The sequence below is a fragment of the Rhinatrema bivittatum genome, chromosome 11, assembly GCF_901001135.1.
Source record: "Rhinatrema bivittatum chromosome 11, aRhiBiv1.1, whole genome shotgun sequence".
NCBI classification, from domain to species: Eukaryota; Metazoa; Chordata; class Amphibia; order Gymnophiona; family Rhinatrematidae; genus Rhinatrema; species Rhinatrema bivittatum.
The window spans coordinates 102,789,078-102,806,602 of record NC_042625.1 but is presented as its reverse complement, the minus strand read 5'-3'; the positions used below and the strand labels follow the sequence as shown (position 1 = coordinate 102,806,602).

The window sequence follows — 17,525 nt, the reverse complement described above, 5'->3', positions numbered from 1 at the left end:
TGTGAATCGGATCCGATATCAGTTCCGATTCACATCTCTACAACTCACTGCCTTCAAGCACAGACATTAGAAAGCAAAGCAAGCAGGGCTGACCTTCAGTCGGAATTTAGCTGAAAGCGCCGCCCTCTGCTCTTTACCGGGACAGGAACAGCGGACACTGCAGTGGGACCGGAGGTGCCTCCCCCCCTCATCGGACACCCTTCCCGGAAGGAAACGTTAGTCCCAGGGATGAAACGGCGCCGCACCCTCTCCTTCCGTCTCAGACCCTACCACAGGAACTTCCGCTTCTATCGACAGCGGTGCGTCGTCGAAATGACGTCACTTCCGCCCGCCCCTAGCGGGCGCCTTCCGCCAGAGCGCAGCCTGCTTTCCTAGGTTTCCTGTTTCACTGGGCCGTCCACCTGTCCTAGGAATGAAACTGGGAAGCAGGACACTCATAACTCTCTCTCCCTCTATGCAACGGCCTCAAAGTAGGAGCTGCGAAACCAGCAGAAAAGGAAGTCTTTACTGAAAAAGTACTGCATTTGGAACTAAAAGCAGAATTTTCCAAGCAACCAGAAGAGCAAATCTCTTCCCAACCCATACATCTCCGCTCTTTCTTCATCTAAAAGAATAGTGGCACGCTACTCGATAATAATTGTAGCTCTTGATCTCATAACTTCTGTTACAAGAAAACAACAAAACTTGAAAAACTGGATTTGCTTTGTTTCCCTTCCATACTTCCATCTAGATGTAGCATGAAATAGTACTATATGTTTTAGGGAAGGGGCTTCAGCAACCACTTCTTGTTACTTTTGACACAAAAGAAGAAATAGAGCCACGGATCCAAAAAATACAAAGACTAGGGGATACTCCACAAAGGTAGCACAGGTGCTTACCATTAACAGGTGTTCTCCTAGGACAGCAGGATGTTAGTCTGAACAGATGGGTGACATCAGATGGAGCCTGGCATGGAAAAAAACTTTTGTCAAAGTTTCTAAATCTTTGGCTGGCACACTGAGCAATTCATTATCGCCGCATTCCCGTGGGGTCCCCCTTCAGTCTCATAACAGAATACACAAGTGAAAAAAAATAAACCAACAAAACTCAACTCTGTGGGGTGGTGGGTGGGTTTCCTGAGGACTAACATCCTGCTGTCCTAGGAGAACACCTGTTACAGGTAAGCAACTGCCCTTTCTCCTAGGAGAAGTGGGATGGTAGCCCTCAAAAATGGGTGAATACCAAGCTACAGGCTTCTCCCAAAAGCAACCATAACCAACTGGCAACGAACCAAGTACCAACGGGCACAATAATTGCGGTGCTGTCTGTTAGAGAGGGAGATAGCCTGGTTCCAACCAATGAGCCTTAGGTAGTGAGAGTTGGGTTTAAGAATGAAAGAGGATGCGAAGAACGGGCTGGCCGAAGCTACACTCTTGCCGACCATTCTTGTCTAAGCAGTAGTGAGCCGCAAACGCAGCTCTGCACATTTCAGCGACGGGGACCGCCCGCAAGTGGGCCAACAACGCCATAGCCCTCACAAAGTGAGCCTTCCCAGCTGAAGGCCCAACTCCGCTTAGCAAAAGGAAATGGAGTCTGCTAGCCAATTGGACAGTCTTTTTTCCACCCCAACTCTCAATATATTTTTATCAAAAGAGATGAAGAATTGAGTTAATTGCCTGTGGCCTGCTGTGCATTCTAAATAGAAAGCCAGCGCCCTCTTTCAATCTAACATTTGTAGAGCCCTTTCCCCCTTGTGTGAATGGGGGCTTGGAAAAAGGTGGGCAAAACAATAGACTGATTGATGTGAAAGTCAGTCACTACCTAAGGAACTTGGGATGCATACACAGGACCACACGATCATGAAAGAATTTCATGTAGGGTGAGTACATAATCAAGGCCTGAAGCTCACTAACCCTATAAGCTAAAGTGATCACTACTAGGAACAGGACCCTTCTAGGTGAGGAAATTCAGTTCGCAGGAGCACATAGGCTCAAAGGGAGGGCACATGAGCCATGCTAGCACAATGTTGAAGTCCTAGGACACAACAGAAGGCCAGAGGGGAGGCTTCAATTAAAGCAGGCCCCGCATAAAGTGACTCACTATGGGCTGAACAGAGATGGGCGAGCCAGCAACCCCTTGATGGTAAGCACGGACTGTGCTCAGATGGACCCTGACCATGGTGGTTTAAGCCCAACCTCAGAGGTGCCACAAGTAGTCCAAGAACCTGAGAATGGGGCACGAGATTGGATCCAACCCATGCTCCTTGCACCAGACAGAAAACCTTCTCCACTTCAGTAAGTAAGACTTCCTGGTGAAAGGCTTCCTGGAAGCTACCAGCATCTGAAACACGTTATCAGATAAGTCTAGGAACTGAAGGACTAGGCGCTCAACAACCAGGCCGTTATGGCTAACATCCGGAGGTTTGGTTGGTGCAGTGCACCCCGATCCTGCATATCAGATCAGGCGCAGTCCCCAGGACTGATGGGATCTCTAATCGCAAGCTCTCAAAGGAGCAGTAATCAGACTTGTCTGGGCCAATACAGGGCCACGAGAATCAAGGTCCCCCGGTCCTGCTACAGCTTCAAGAGAGAGTCCTATGATTAGCGAAAGAGGAGGATACACAAATGGGAAACCTGTGCCTCAATGAAGGGCAAAGGCTTTGGAAGGCTTCGTCCATCTGTCCATCCTGATAGGGAGCTAAGTTGCTCCCCTTGCAATTGCATGGGGAGGGCAAAGAGATCCACATGCGAGAGTTCCCCACAGGTGGACAATCCAGGCTGCCACTGCTGGGTTCAATGGCCACTTGTGGCTGAAAAAAACCCAATTCAGGTGGTCTGCCAGTACATTCAGAGACGCAGCCAGATACGTCGCTCGCAGACATGTTCTGTAACAGAGCCCAAGACCAGATCTGCACGGCCTCTTGACAGAGGAAAGAACGACCATGTGCCTCCTTGTTTGTTGATGTACATTGCTACCTGATTGTCTTGTGGGACAAGAGGTCTCAAAATGCCCACAGAGCATAACGAATCACCTGAAGCTCCAGAAAGTTTATCTGGCACAGAGCTTCCCAAGTCGTCCACTGACTGAGTGTGGAGGTTGTCCACATGGGCCCCCCCCCCCAACCGTGGGGGGGAGGCATTGCTGGTACCACCTGAGGTGGGGCAGCTTAAAATGGTGTCCCCTGCTCCAGGTTGGAGAGATTCTCCCACCTCAGAGACAGCGTGATGGAGACACGGGCCTTCAAGGTCCTGGGATGCCAGTTGCCATTGTGACCGCAATATCCACTGTGCCCTGCGCATGCAAAGACAGGCCAATGAGGTGACATAGACAGAGGCCACCATGTGGCCCAGCAGACAAACAAACTTGCTGACTGCTGCGCACTAAGGTCGCCAGTGAGGGCGGGGGCGAGGGTCAAATCGTGTCCAGTCTGGCTCCTATGAAGTCCAGACCGGTAATGACAGGCAGAGGGGGAATTTTGGGTAGTTGATGACAAACCCAGAGATTGCAGCATCTGCAAGGTCAGGGTCAAAGCGTCCAACAATCCATCCTAGAGGCGCTTTGACCAACCAGTCATCCAGGTAGGGGAACACATGTACTGCCTGACACCTAAGGTGCACTGCCACCGCTGCCAGGCACTTGGTAAAGACTCGAGGGGCTGAGGCCAAGCCAAACGGCAGTACCCAGTACTGGTAGTGAGCCTGCCCAACCACAAGCAAAGTTCCTGAACATACTCGGATCAGTCTAGGTAAGTGAGTTTTGCATCCCTACCAGCAGATTAGAGTCAGAGAAACAAAACTTTGAGGCACTTGTTCATAACAGAAAGTTGCCACCTGCAGCCTCTTCAGTATTTCTCTGACTCCAGCAGATGGTGAAGTGCAACTCCTGCAGTCTAGAGAAAGAAAAAAAAATTAATTAAGCAGAGGCAGCTAATAGAAGATTTAGAAGAAGCTTCCTGAGGTGTTAGGATCCTTGGTGGACCATCCCTCAGGTTGAGCCGGGCATCCAGGGGTTGGGAACCCCTGTCAGTTGCTTGCCTGTATTGTGCCAGTGATCTTGATAGCCAGGGGACTGGCTCCCTCAAGACTGCTAAAGTGCCTGTCTGCCAGGCCCCAGATCCAGGAAAGTATCCCTGCTTAGATTTTGATTGTTTTTGCCAGCAGGTAAAGTTTTGGGGAAAAAAAAAAGGGCAAACAACTTGAGAGCTGGGAGACGGATGGCACGGCCTACAGCAGTGCGGGAGCTGCTGGCTGGGGCAGACAGTGGGATGCATTGGGACAGTTACAACTCGCGCCCGGGGGTCCCAGGAAGGAATTGCGCTGGTGGTCGGCTTTGAGGCATTCAGCAGTGCGGCGGCTTTGACACAGCCACGTTTGGTTTCCCGCGCACCATGGGGCCTGTGATCGGGTCTCCCAGCGGCTGACTTTTTTCCCACGCATTGGTTGGCGCAGAGGGTGTGAGAGGCATGGCTCGGGCGAGCGCTTTAGGCCAGCCGACTGAAAGACCAATTGGCATTTGGCAGTGCGGGAGCACACGCGATGATGCCAAAACCACGCATGGAGGCCTGCCGCGTGTGTGGCCTGAGGGCAGCGCACTTAAATTCCCATTTCCTCAGCACGAGCTGCGCTTCGGAAGAGGAGAGTTCCTCAGCGGGAGTTAAGCGGAGTCACCTCCCCTGACCTCTGGGAGTGGTGTCAGCAACGGCTGAGGAGTTGGGGGCGGTCCGGGTTGCAGCTGAACCCATGGGGGGGCCATGGCAGGCGTCCTCTCCCCCTCCTCTGCCTCCGGTGGATTAGGAGAGTCCGGGTACAGAGGACAGTCTAGGACAGGGGCCAGATGACCCGGGACCGATCTCGATGTGGTTAAGGATAACCTGGAGCAGGATGATCCCAGAGTGGTTCATTTATTTAAGGAGGAGGAAGTGCTCTCTCTTAGGCCCCAGCTGTTGGAGGAATTCTCTGACCATATCCCATTAGGTCTCTCACTCTTCAATCTGCTTTCAATGCTTAGAATCCCTTTTTCTTCCTATAGGGAAACAGTTCACTTAATCTCAGTGTGGTCAAAAACATATGATATCAAGCAGCATTTTTAAAGCCACCTTTCAATTGGTTAGTGCCTGTAATGACCAATTGAATCCATTTCTTGCCTAGTTTCCTAAAGAGAAAAAACATTTTCATTAAACAAATACATAGTTATTAATTTACAAATCATTTCTATCCCCATATATCAAAACTTGTCATAACCATGTACAAGTTTACTCCTGTCATACAGAAATTAAAAATCATGAACATGTTCACATCTGGTTTCTACTGATAATGTCATTCACTCTGCAATCCAGTATTCCTCTGGTTCTAGCCAATACCTTTGGATAGTAGACATGATCACTCCGAGGTCTCACTCCTGATTAATGCACCTCAGTATCTCACCCCATCATTCCTCCCCTTGGATTTCTGCCCCATAAATTTGTCTCTGCACTTTTTGTATTAATCTGAGCTGCCAAACACATGACCACTCCTTGAGCTTTCTTAGATAACGTCTGATTTACTGTAAAGCAGGAATGGCCCTCAAGAACCACAAACAGGCCTGGTATTCAGCATATCCACAATGAATATGTAAGATATATTGGACATTCTACCTGATAATTTTGTTTTCCTTAGTGTAGACAGATGGACTCAGGAGCAACGGGTATAGTGTGCTCCTGATAGCAGTTGGAGACCGATCAGATTTCAATCTGACTTCAGCCCTAGTACATATAGCCCTGCAGGAAGTGCAGCTCTTCAGGATTCTCCTTGAAAAGCATTGTGGATATATGTGTGACTGACTAATTTGAATAACTTGATTAAACTTTATAACTTGATTAATTTGAACTGGTTGAATTTGGCTATAGCTGTGCCCTCAACTGAGAAACGTCGACACCCAGTAGGGTGGGTGTCCACGATTTATTTATTTTATTTAATGGTTTTATATACCGACATTCATCAAAGATATCACATCGGTTAATAGTAAAACAGTAAACTACGCTTAAGATGCGTTTGACATGAAACAGGCGAGAAAATATATGCATTATAAACTAGGCTTAAATTGCGTTGTGAACTATATACATTGCACTACAAAAACTATGAAGGAAAGCATGGCTTACCCATGAATCACTCGCTCCCGGGGATGTCCCCCGAGAATTCCCTGAGTAACGGCAGCCGCGGGTGGGATGCTGAGTCCATCTGTCTACACTAAGGAAAACGAAATTATCAGGTAAGTAATTTCTCCATTTCCTAGCGTGTAGCAGATGGACTCAGGACCAATGGGATGTATAAAAGCTACTCCCAAACCGGGTGAGAGGCTGCCTGTGACCCACTTAGTACTGCCCTTGCGAATGCTGTGTCGTCCTCAGCCTGAACATCCAGGCGTAAGGGTCAAACCTGGAGAAGGTGTGGATGGAGGACCATGTCGCCGCCTGCAGATCTTGGCAGGCGACAGCATCTTGGTTTCTGCCCAGGACACTGCCTGGGCTCTAGTAGAATGGGCCTTGGAGTAGTTGTAGAGGTGGTGGTTTGCCTGTCTACGTAGGCCGCCTTGATGACTTCTTTGAATCCAGCGGGCTATGGTTGCTCGCGAGGCCACTTCCCCTTGCTTCTTCCTGCTGTGAAGGACGAATAGATGGTCCGTCTTTTGTATGGAATCCGACCTTTCCAGGTAACGGACTTGGAGTCTGCCGACGTTGAGATGGTGTAGATTTTGGGCCTCTTCCAAATTCTTATGTTCATCTGGCGATGGTAGCGAGATGGTTTAGTTGAGATGGAAGTGGGACACCACTTTGGGGAGGAACAACAGAACTGTGCGTAACTGGATGGTTCCTGGGGTGAGTCTGAGGAACGGCTCCCAGCGGGACAGTGCTTGTAGCTCGGATATACGACGGGCTGAGTAGACTGCCAGCAGGAAGGCTGTCTTCAATGTTAATAGTCGGAGAGACAGGCCGCGGAGGGGTCTGAAGGAGGTCCCTGCTAGGAAATCTAGGACCAGGTTGAGGTTCCAAAGAGGCATCAGCCACTTTAGGGGTGGGCAGATGTGCTTGACTCCTTTCAGGAAGCGGGAGACATCCGGGTGAGAAGCTATGCTGCTGCTCTCGCTCTTGGGTCCGTAGAATGACAATGCGGCCACCTGTACCTTGATGGAGTCGAGAGACAAATCCCTTCTGTAAGCCGTTCTGTAGGAATTCCAAGATCGCCGGAATTTTGACTGAGCCTGGTATGATGTCGCGGTCCTCGCACCAGGCTTCGAATACTCTTCAAATCCTTATGTATGTTAGGGATGTGGAGAACTTGCGTGCTCGGAGTAGGGTGTCAATTACTGCCCCCAAGTATCCTCTCCTCCTTAGGCGAGTCCTCTCAATGGCCAGACCGTAAGAGAGAATCGAGCTAGATCCTCGTGGAGGATCAGTCCCTGTTGGAGCAGGTCTCTGTGTGGAGGTAGCGGTTTCCCTGCAAGCAGTCTTCACATGTCTGCGTACCACGGTCTTCTTGGCCAGTACGGGGCCACTAGAATTACTGGTCCCCTGTGGTGTTCTAACTTGTGGATGATCGCGCCCAGTAGGGGCCACGGCGGGAAGATATATAACAGAGTCTCCTGTGGCCAGGTCTGTACCAGGGCATCGATTCCCTGGGACTGAGGTTCTCGCCTGCAGCTGAAGAAACTGGGTACCTGGGCATTGGACCGGTTTGCTAGGAGGTCCATAGTTGGTGTTCCCCAACAGTTTACTATCAGTTGGAATGCTGTGGTTGACAGTTTCCATTCTCCTGGATCTAGACTTTCTCTGCTAAGGTAGTCCAATGCAACATTTGTCCTTCCCGGCAATGTGGACGGCCAACATCTCTTGAAGATTCCCTTCCGCCCTTGACATTAAGAGGTTCTATTTCCAGAGACACCTGTTAGCTTCTGGCTCCTCCCTGATGGTTGATGTAGGCCACTTTTGTGGTGTTGTCCGACATTACTCTGACCGCTTTGCCTCGGAGTCTGTGACCGAACCTTAGGCAGGCTAGTCTGACTGCCGGGCTTCTAGGCGATTGATGTTCCATCCAGACTCTTCTTCGTTCCATGCCATTGGGCGGTTAGCTCCTGGCAGTGTGCTCCCCATCCTCGTAGGCTGGCATCTGTGGTGAATAGGATCCAGGTTTGGGAGGGATAGTCTCGTTCCAGGCTCAGATGGGCTTCCTGTAGCCACCATCGTAGTTGGGCCCGAACTCTGTCCGGGAGCTGAAGCCGTACGGTGTGTGGTTCTGGGACAGTGGATTTCCATCGTGATAGAAGTGAGCATTGTAGGGGTCTCATGTGAGCTCGTGCCCATCGGCTACTTCCAGTGTGGATGCCATGAGGCCGAGAACTTGTAGGTAATCCCATACTGTGGGGCGAAGTTCGCTCAACAGAGTTCGTAACTGGGTCATCAGTTTTGATCTCCTTGTCGGTGTCAGGATGACCTTGTCTTGTTTGGTGTCGAACCAGACTCCCAAGTATTCTAGAGATTGGGAAGGCTGCAGGCAGCTCTTGTTTGTGTTGACTACCCACCCGAGGCTCTCCAGTAGAGTTTTGACTCTGCTGGTTGCCTGGTGGTTTTCCTCTGAGGATTTTCGCTCTGATCAGCCAATTATCTAGATAAGGGTGTACGCGGATTCATTCCTCCTCAGTGTTGCTGCTGCCACCCACTATGATCTTGGTGAACATCCGAGGCGCAGTAGCTAACCCGAAAGGTAGTTTCCGGTCCAGGATCGAGAAGTGTAGAAAACGCTGATGCTCTTGATGGATCGGAATGTGTAGGTAGACTTCCAACAGATCCAGGGAGGTAAGGAACTCTCCCGGTTGTATCGCCCTTATTACCGAGCGTAGGGTTTCCATGCGAAAGCGAGGAATCTTCAGGTGATGGTTGACCGCCTTGAGGGTCCAGGATAGGTCTGAACGTTCCTTCCTTCTTGGGAACGATAAAATAGATGGAATAATGTCCAGTATTTATTTATTTTTTTAAAAGTATTTATATACCGCTTTATAAAAATAAATTGTCAAAAACGGTTTACATTAGGTAAAATAAACATTTTAAAAGAACAATCAAAGTCAAATTAAATTTAAAATATACATAAAATTAACTAATAGCTAGAACAAGTTCTAGCTTAAAATAAATCAATATTTACTCAAAATAAATGAAACAAAAATTTATTTATTTATAACTTTTTTTATACCCAAGTTCAGGTAACAGAGTTTACTTATCACTCTGTTACCTGAACTAAGTAAGTAACTGAGTAAGTAAAATTGTTGCCATGGGACTTACTATTGCTGTGGGAAGGGAAGGAGGGGGGAGAGGGGGGCATGAGATGAAAAATTGATGACGTAGCTAACGGGTGAGGGGGGTGAAAGAAGGAGAGTGGAATGAGTCGATAGAGTATGATGAAAGTTATGTTTGATCTTGTGTAAGTGTTTTAAATGCGAGTTGAAACAAATGGGTTTTGAGACATTTTTTGAAATGAGAAGAGTTTGAAATTGACCGGAGAGAATTTGGGACTGAATTCCAAAGAATAGGACCGGCTACCGAGAAGGCTCTCTTTCTGGTAACATCTAGCCTGGCTTGTTTGGGTGAGGGAATATCTTGGAGGTTTTGAGTGAGTGATCTTAAATGTCGTGCAGGTTTGTAAATCCGTAATAAAGAACAGAGCCAAGTAGAAGTTGGATTGTGGATTAAGCCATGGATGGTGGAGAGAATTTTGTATGTTATCCTAAACTTTATGGGAAGCCAGTGTAATGATTGCAGGATCGGGGTGATATGGTTGTGTAGAGGAGTCCTAGTTAGTATTCGGGCTGCACTATTTTGGATCAATTGAAGGAGATATAGTGAGAAATCTGGTATTTGTTGTGGAGGCACCGGTGTTATAGCCTCTAAGGCTAGCAAGTGTAGCTTCCACTGCCATTCTCTTGGAAGGGTCATGGCAGGGAGATTCCATAAACTTGTCAGGAGGGAGGTGGTGGAAATCCAGGTAATATCCCTCTCGAATGATGGATAGGACCCACTTGTCCGAAGTTATCTCGACCCATCTTTGGTAGAATAGGGCCATTCTGCCCCTATGGCTTCTTTCTTTGGATGGGTCGGCTGATTTTTATTGTCGGGTGCAGCTGGGGCCTGGCCCCGAGCTGGCTCCCTTTTTATTGTGCTTGTTCCGAAAGGACTGGCTCCGGCCTGCGGGGCTAGCCGCTTGATATGAACTTCTATATGGGTTGAATCGCCGTGATCCTCTGCCCCTGGAGGACCAGGGAAGAATCGCTGGTTTCTCCTATTCCTGTCCTCCGGTAGCCGCCCAGCAAGTGGGGACTCGCCCCATTTGTTGGCTAGTTTCTCTAGTTCGCTTTCCGAACAGGAGTATTCCCTTGAAAGGCATCCTTGTGAGTCTCATTTTGGAGGATGCGTCGGCTGACCAGTTTCGGAGCCAGATTTGTCTTCTGGCTGCCACGGCAGATGAGACTGCTGTGCGTACCAGATCAGAAGCAGCATCAGTGAGGAATGATACCACTGGTTCCAGTGCTTCCCCAGGGGTGTTGTTCCTGGTCTGTGATAAGCAGATGCATGTCACCACTGCACAGTAGGCCGCGATCTGTAAAGACATTGCGGAGACGTCAAAGAACTGTTTGAGGATAGATTCCAGACGTCTGTCCTTAAGCATCCTTGAGCGCTGCTCCTCCCTCCACCGGATAGTAGTGCGCTTCGAGACCGCGCAGACCATGGCATCCACTTTCGGACATGCCAGGGGATCTTTGGCAGCTGGGTCCAGAGGGTACATGACTGCCAGAGCCCGGTCCCCTTTGAACGTAGTTTCTGGGGCCTCCCATTCCAGGTCAATTAGTTGCTGGACAGCTTGTAATAGTGGGAAATGGCGGGAGGTCTGACAGAGTCCCTCCAATAGTGGGTTCGTCTATAGGTTCCCCCGAGGCACTAGTGCCCAGGATGGCCAGCAATTTTAGGCTGTGAAGAAGCGTCTCATGGTTCGATGGGTCTGTCCCCGGAAGGAGTTCCCCTTCCTCTAGGGGTTCTGACTCCTCCTCTGGCATACCCCGACTCAATTACTACGTAGACCTCTCCTAAATGGACCTAAGACTTTCCACTGCCAGCCCTCCCCCCTCCTCCCGTGCCCCCACACCCCTCCGCTCTTCCCCTTTCCATCTGTGCCCCTTACCCTCTCCCCCTGGAATTTCTGCACTTTTGTAACCCCTGGATTACGTACTCAATGATAAAGTTGTTTTAGTTTTGTACAAAGTTTCTCTCTTTCTTTCTACCTTTTCCACCCTACCTATTCAGTTCTTTTATGTTATTATATATAATCATATAATGTTTTACTTTGCTCATATTTTACACCATTTGCTTTAACTATGATAGGTTATTCTGTTCATTTTATTTCCTCCTTTTCAGTTCAATGTAAGCTGGCATGATGTGCCTTACGAATGTTGGCAAAGAAAAGCCTATCTATAAATAAATAAATAAATAAATAAATAAATAAATAAATAAAGGTGGGGCTTCGGGGACGGTGGGATCACTTCCCTGGGCATAGAGGGTCCTGGCCTGTTGAGGTCTTCTGGTGGAGCCTGAGGCCGAATTATAGGAGGTATGAAGAAGGTATGCAGACCTTTGAATAATTCCACCCAGGAGATAGAAGCTGGGTCTAGACTAGGGGGCGCCGTGTCCCTGGGGAGCCCAGTTTAAAGGGGGGTCCCGCTGTGTGATGCTAGGTCCGGTGTACTGCTCGAGAGGCTGGGGTCCAGTACCGGCTGGGGAGGGCCATGAGCTGGGTCCCCTAGGGCCTCTTCGCACTGTATACACAGGGCCGTGGCCTCCTCATGCTGGGCAGAAGCCCTGAGCTTTGAATTTGTTTTCTGGCGGTGCCATGGCTTGTGCGCGTATCACACAGCTGTGCGCTCTGGTGTGCGAAGTTGCACGCGTAGGTTTGGTGTGTGCATGCAGGTCGAAATTATGCGCCCGGCACAGTAAGCACATGGTTAGGCGCGTTGCTTGTGCGCGCAACGTTGTGCGCACGGCTCGTCTCTGTGCGCAGGGATCAAAATGGCAGACAGGGAGGCGAATAGGGCCAAAATGGTGACGGCGACCACGCGGACAATATGGCGACCACCTTGGAGGTGGGAGGGCCCTCGGATCTGACCGGGGTCTAGCCCTGCTAGGGCCGATCAGCCCCGGTGGCACTGGTCCTGACTGGCGACCTGTACCTCTCCTCGAGCTTCGGAGACCGGAGACTTTTAAATAGATTTCTACCTTACCTTGTCTCGGCGCTTCCCGGTTTCGTTCCGGGCAGTCTCCGGCTGCGGAGGGAGAGGGAAAATACCTTCACCGCCGCGCTAGAGGTTGCACCCGCTGCCTCTCAGCCTCACCTGATGTTGGGGGCTAGGTCCCCGCTGAGGGTCGGCGGCCGGGACGAGGCTTACCTCCGAGGGATCGCGGAAATCACCTCGGGAAATCCCAACTGGGGGAAGGACCAAAACGGTGTCACCACAGGAGAGCGGGGCTCGTCCGTAGAGGTAAGATTTTCTTCTTAATTTGGTTTTCTTTGGTAAGATAACTCTAATGCTGTGCTAGCGTGCATAGAGTCCCGAACTGCTATGGAGACGGAAAATACCGAGGAGCTGCATTTCCTGCAGGGGTCTATGTACTAGGGCTGAAGTCATATTGAAATCTGATTCATCTCCAACTGCTATCAGGAGCACACTATACCCATTGGTCCTGAGTCCATCTGCTACACGCTAGGAAAATCTGCATACAATGGTAATGAATGCAAATCTATCTCATGCATATTCATACTTGATATCTGAAACACCAGGCTTGTTTGTGGCTCTTGAAGAGCAGAGTTGGCCACCCCTGCCTTGTCTATGCAATCAGAACAACGAAGAGAATTTTAAGAACATAAGAACATGTCATACTGGGTCAGACCAAGGGTCCATCAAGCCCAGCATCCTGTTTCCAACAGTGGCCAATCCAAGCCATAAGAACCTGGCAAGTACCCAAAAACTAAGTCTATTCCATGTAACCATTGCTAATGGCAGTGGCTATTCTCTAAGTGAACTTAATAGCAGGTAATGGACTTCTCCTCCAAGAACTTATCCAATCCTTTTTTAAACACAGCTACACTAACTGCACTAACCACATCCTCTGGCAACAAATTCCAGAGTTTAATTGTGCGTTGAGTAAAAAAGAACTTTCTCCGATTAGTTTTAAATGTACCCCATGCTAACTTCATGCAGTGCCCCCTAGTCTTTCTATTATCCAAAAGAGTAAATAACCGATTCACATCTACCCGTTCTAGACCTCTCATGATTTTAAACATCAATATCATATCCCCCCCTCAGCCGTCTCTTCTCCAAGCTGAAAAGTCCTAACCTCTTTAGTCTTTCCTCATAGGGGAGCTGTTCCATTCCCCTTATCATTTTGTGCCTATTAACATTTATCGTAATTAGCAGAACTCAAAATAACAGAACATGGATATTGCTTAGTGAAACACCTGTGTATAGCATTTTATTGAAGCACAAAGAAAATCCAACAGTTCTCATATGAAAAGAAATGAAAAATTGTCTGCAGTCACAATATCATTGTTACAGAATTCAACTCTGGGGATCTACCAGGACAACTCGATGAAGCATGCTGGTCATCTAAACTGAGTGATGGCAGAGATTTGGCACTCAATCTCACTTTAAACTATAAAGTTCACAACCAAAAAATGTCTTTATATTTTCTTAGCATAATGTAAGAGCATTTCTTCCCGCCCTGCGAAGGTTTAGGAAATGAAAGACATCTGAGGTGAGATCTGCTCGATCCTGTGATCTGCTGGGTTGGCTGCAGCTTCATAATTGCAGAGAGTCACTTCATGGCGATGAGCCTGTACATCAGAAACAATCTCATAAAGAATATGACAGCACATAAGGACCATATGACCCAATAAGTCTGTTCATCAACTAAGAGAAAATTCAATGGATCAGTTTCTGGGCACAGCATGTGCCAGTCTTAGACAGGAACAACCTATGATAGCTAGGCCTATGGACAGATTTACTATCACCACTGCAGGGACGGACACTACTTAGCTCAATACACTTCCTCTCTGCTGTCAGGATATAGAGTTTTAGTCAGACAAGCTTTTGCTTGTACTGGGTTTAGCCATCAACTCACTGACATCCCTACTTTGTGATGTAGATTGTCATTCTCACATATCTTACCTCAGTCCATTCTCCCCGCAGGCCTATATAATAAATTTTAGTTTTTTCTGCTCCAAAATTTTTAGAAATATGAATAGAGAGATGGTAAACATTTGAAAATCGAGCAATTCTGAAAAACAAAAATGAAACAAATCTGAATCCAGATCAGAGCTGAAAGTAACATACAAGGTTCTCAACAAGCTTTTGCTTTACAGCCTCTCTCAAACATGCAAATAAGTCTTCCGATCTCAGAGCACCAAAACAGTACAGAATAGCTCTCAGGTAAGTGTGGTATGGCCAACAATTCTTCTACAAGATAGAGCATATGTTTGGAGAACACAAATGAGCACTGCCATGCAGAGGACTTGTGTTTGATTCCTGGGTAAAATCTTCCGCAATCTGGGTTGGCTGGTGCTAGGGATGCTGCAGAAGCAGCATTCACAGCCACTGGAAGGAGGAAGTCCCACCAATCGTTCAACAGCAACACTTAATGGCTGGATCTAGATCCCATGATTGCACTGGCATTGGCCTAGCACTGTTGCTGTGGTGCCAGGTCTAGAAGAGATGGAAGAGGATATGAAATAGGGTTAAAACCCACAGGTAAATATGAATGAAAGATGGTGGTCCCAGATCCCAGCCCAAGACCTAACTGAGCAGGAGGAAACTGCCAGGCTAAACACCTTTTTACACAAAAGTATAGAAAGGCCTTGATAAATTAAATCCTACACAAACTAAATTCAAAGGGAAGAGGGGAACTATGAGGCTAAGTACAGTAATATCTATGTACAAACTTTGTTTGTGCAATAAAACTTAACCACCTTCAAACTTTTATTTTTGCTGGAATCAATATGACAAAAAAATGCTTCTAACCTGCTACATTTGATGAAAAAGAGAATGAGACATAGCCTATTCCTTGGAAATGGGCACATTAGATAGGCTTTATAACCAATCTGCCGACATGCTTCTATCAGCAAGTCCTCTCGGAGAGATTAATGTCCAGGCCTCATCACTCCCCTTATACCGCTCTCTTCATTGGCTTCCAATTCAGTCACAGGTTCAGTTTAACATGGAGAAATTTAGTCTTACCCATTAATTAATCTCCTTGAATCCTGCTAGACCAGTCTAGATGTGCAAGTTTATACTATCCTGCCACAAAATAGAGATAAAGAACCACAACCTTTTCAGTGACAGCCTAAGAACTTGCCAGTATCCTTATGCCACAGCAATCAAGTAGAGAAAACCCCTAGAACCAAACTACGAGAAACTTCAAAAGATATTGAAACAGTCTAAAAACAGAAGAAGAACTCCAACAGGGAAGAGAAAGGAAGCCACAAGGTGGCAAAATAGAGAATCAGCGAGTTTTCTCCACAGAGAAAGACTGAAAACCTTCTGTGACATCCAAGGATCTCGTATCCATGGTCAAGCAAGTTCCTGGGAAGGTCCTGGACTTTTCTAGAAAGATTCAAGGAAAGAAAAACAGGTAAGAATTTCTCATTTAAGTTCCTATCCTTGAATCCTGCTAGAACAGCTCAGGACCTTTCCAGGAACTCAGTGGCTGCATTTTCTCCTTCCTTATCTTCCTGCTAGAACAGTCCAGATGGTGTAGCCAAGCCCATACTAAACCAAGAATACTGGTCCAAAAGACTATATCTCCCTTGGCATCACCATCTAATCAGAAGATTAGAGATCTAATGTAAGGAAGACCAAGTAGTTGCCCTACCAATGCTCATCGGAGCAATAGCTGCAGACTCTTATGTAATGAGTATGAAGTAGCACCAGAGCCTGCAAACCCTTCAGCATCATGCTGAGGAGATCATCTCCTAGGAAAAGGCCAATTCCAAAGCTGCCTCTCCCTTGTGAGGTCCACCTAACAAAAGCAAACAGTTATGGGATTAGTTTGCATAGCTGAGAAAGATTCAACTAACATTCAAGAAGCAGAGAGATCTGCCCTTACCAAGGCATTCCTCTTCTGGAATGCTGCAAAGTACATTCGGGCCGATACAGTAAAATCGCGGGCGAGCGCAGGCCACTCTCCTGTGCGCGTGATACAGTATCTTAATTTATTTAAATTAGGCCCGGCGGTAAAAAGTGGCGCTAGGGACACTAGCGCGTCCCTAGTGCCTCTTTTTTGACGGAAGCGGCGGCTGTCAGCGGGTTTGACAGCCGATGCTCAATTTTGCCGGCGTCGGTTCTCGAGCCCGCTGACAGCCACGGGCTCGGAAACCGGACACCGGCAAAATTGAGCGTCCGGTTTTCGACCCGACACCCCGGGCTCATTTTAAATTTTTTTTTTTTTTACTTTTTTAAACTTTCGGGACCTCCGACTTAATATCGCCATGATATTAAGTCGGAGGGTGCATAGAAAAGCAGTTTTTACTGCTTTTCTGTGCGCTTTCCCGGTACCCGGAGAATTTAGCCCCTACCTTTGGGTAGGGGCTAAATTCTGAAAGCAAAATGTGCAGCTTGGCTGCACATTTTGCTTTCTGAATCACACGGGAATATCTAATAGGGCCATCAACATGCATTTGCATGTTGCGGGCGCTATTAGGTTTGGGGGGGTTGGACGCGCTATTACCCCTTACTGAATAAGGGGTAAAGCTAGCGCGCCAAAACGCACGTCCAAATGCCGGCTAACATTGAGCTCCGTTGGAGCGCACTGTACTGTATCGGCCCAATTGTCTGGATAAAAGAAAGAACGATAAGCCCAAGGGTAAAAAAGTAACCCTGAGCTAAAGCTGACCAACTCTGTGGAAAATCAGAAGGGGATCTCTACAAAATAAGGCATGTAATTCTTAATATGCTTGGTTGAACTCACAGCGACTGACTATTAAGAGAGATCCTTCAGATAAGCCTGTAGAAGAGGCTTGAAGAAGCACCCAGAAAAGCACTAACGCTCAGTCTAGATCTCATTCCCTGTACGTACCCGGATCAGTCCAGACAGTGGGTTATGTCCCACTTCCAGCAGATGGAGTCAGAGCAAGACTCGAAGGGTGGCCTCTTATAAGGCAGTGCGCCCTCTGCTTCCCTTCAGTATTTCTCTGACTCCAGCAGATGAAAGGTGGCAGAACCTGCTGTTCCTTGCAAAGTCTGGGAAGATTGACTGGTTTCTTCTTTCACTTTCTTTGCTTTTTATTATTTCTCTTTAGCTTCTGGATGGATCAATTGTAAAAATATAACCAAGTGTTTAAAAAAAAAAAAAAAAGGGAACAGTTCAGAGATCAGTTCAGGCAATTTTAAACTTGCAACAGAACTGCTGGTACACTTGCCTAAGATTACTATTCTGGCGTAAGTTTTTCTGTTCCTTTTCTATCCTCTTTTGCAGGTCAAATTGT

General features: G+C 47.7%; 2 protein-coding genes across 4 annotated transcripts in view; both read right to left on the bottom strand.

The window, feature by feature from the left end:
- LYPLA2 (lysophospholipase 2) overlaps positions 1–17,525 on the bottom strand; it is a 134,961-nt gene that overhangs the window by 85,441 nt on the left and 31,995 nt on the right. Inside the window, exon 1 of one of the 3 annotated variants that reach the window (XM_029619619.1) lies at positions 94–304. The exons of 1 other annotated variant lie outside the window; for it this stretch is intronic. The gene's annotated coding sequence lies outside the window, so the exon portion shown is untranslated. Of the gene's footprint in view, positions 1–93; positions 305–17,525 lie in introns of those variants that run through there. One more of the 3 variants, XM_029619618.1, reaches the window with a different exon arrangement.
- PITHD1 (PITH domain containing 1) overlaps positions 13,494–17,525 on the bottom strand; it is a 36,231-nt gene continuing 32,199 nt past the window's right edge. The window contains exons 5-6 of the mRNA XM_029619621.1: positions 14,215–14,323; positions 13,494–13,880 (exon numbers count right to left, since the gene is read on the bottom strand). Coding sequence (XP_029475481.1) covers positions 13,779–13,880; positions 14,215–14,323 — 211 coding nt within the window. The 3' untranslated portion in view covers positions 13,494–13,778. The remainder of the gene's footprint in view (positions 13,881–14,214; positions 14,324–17,525) is intronic.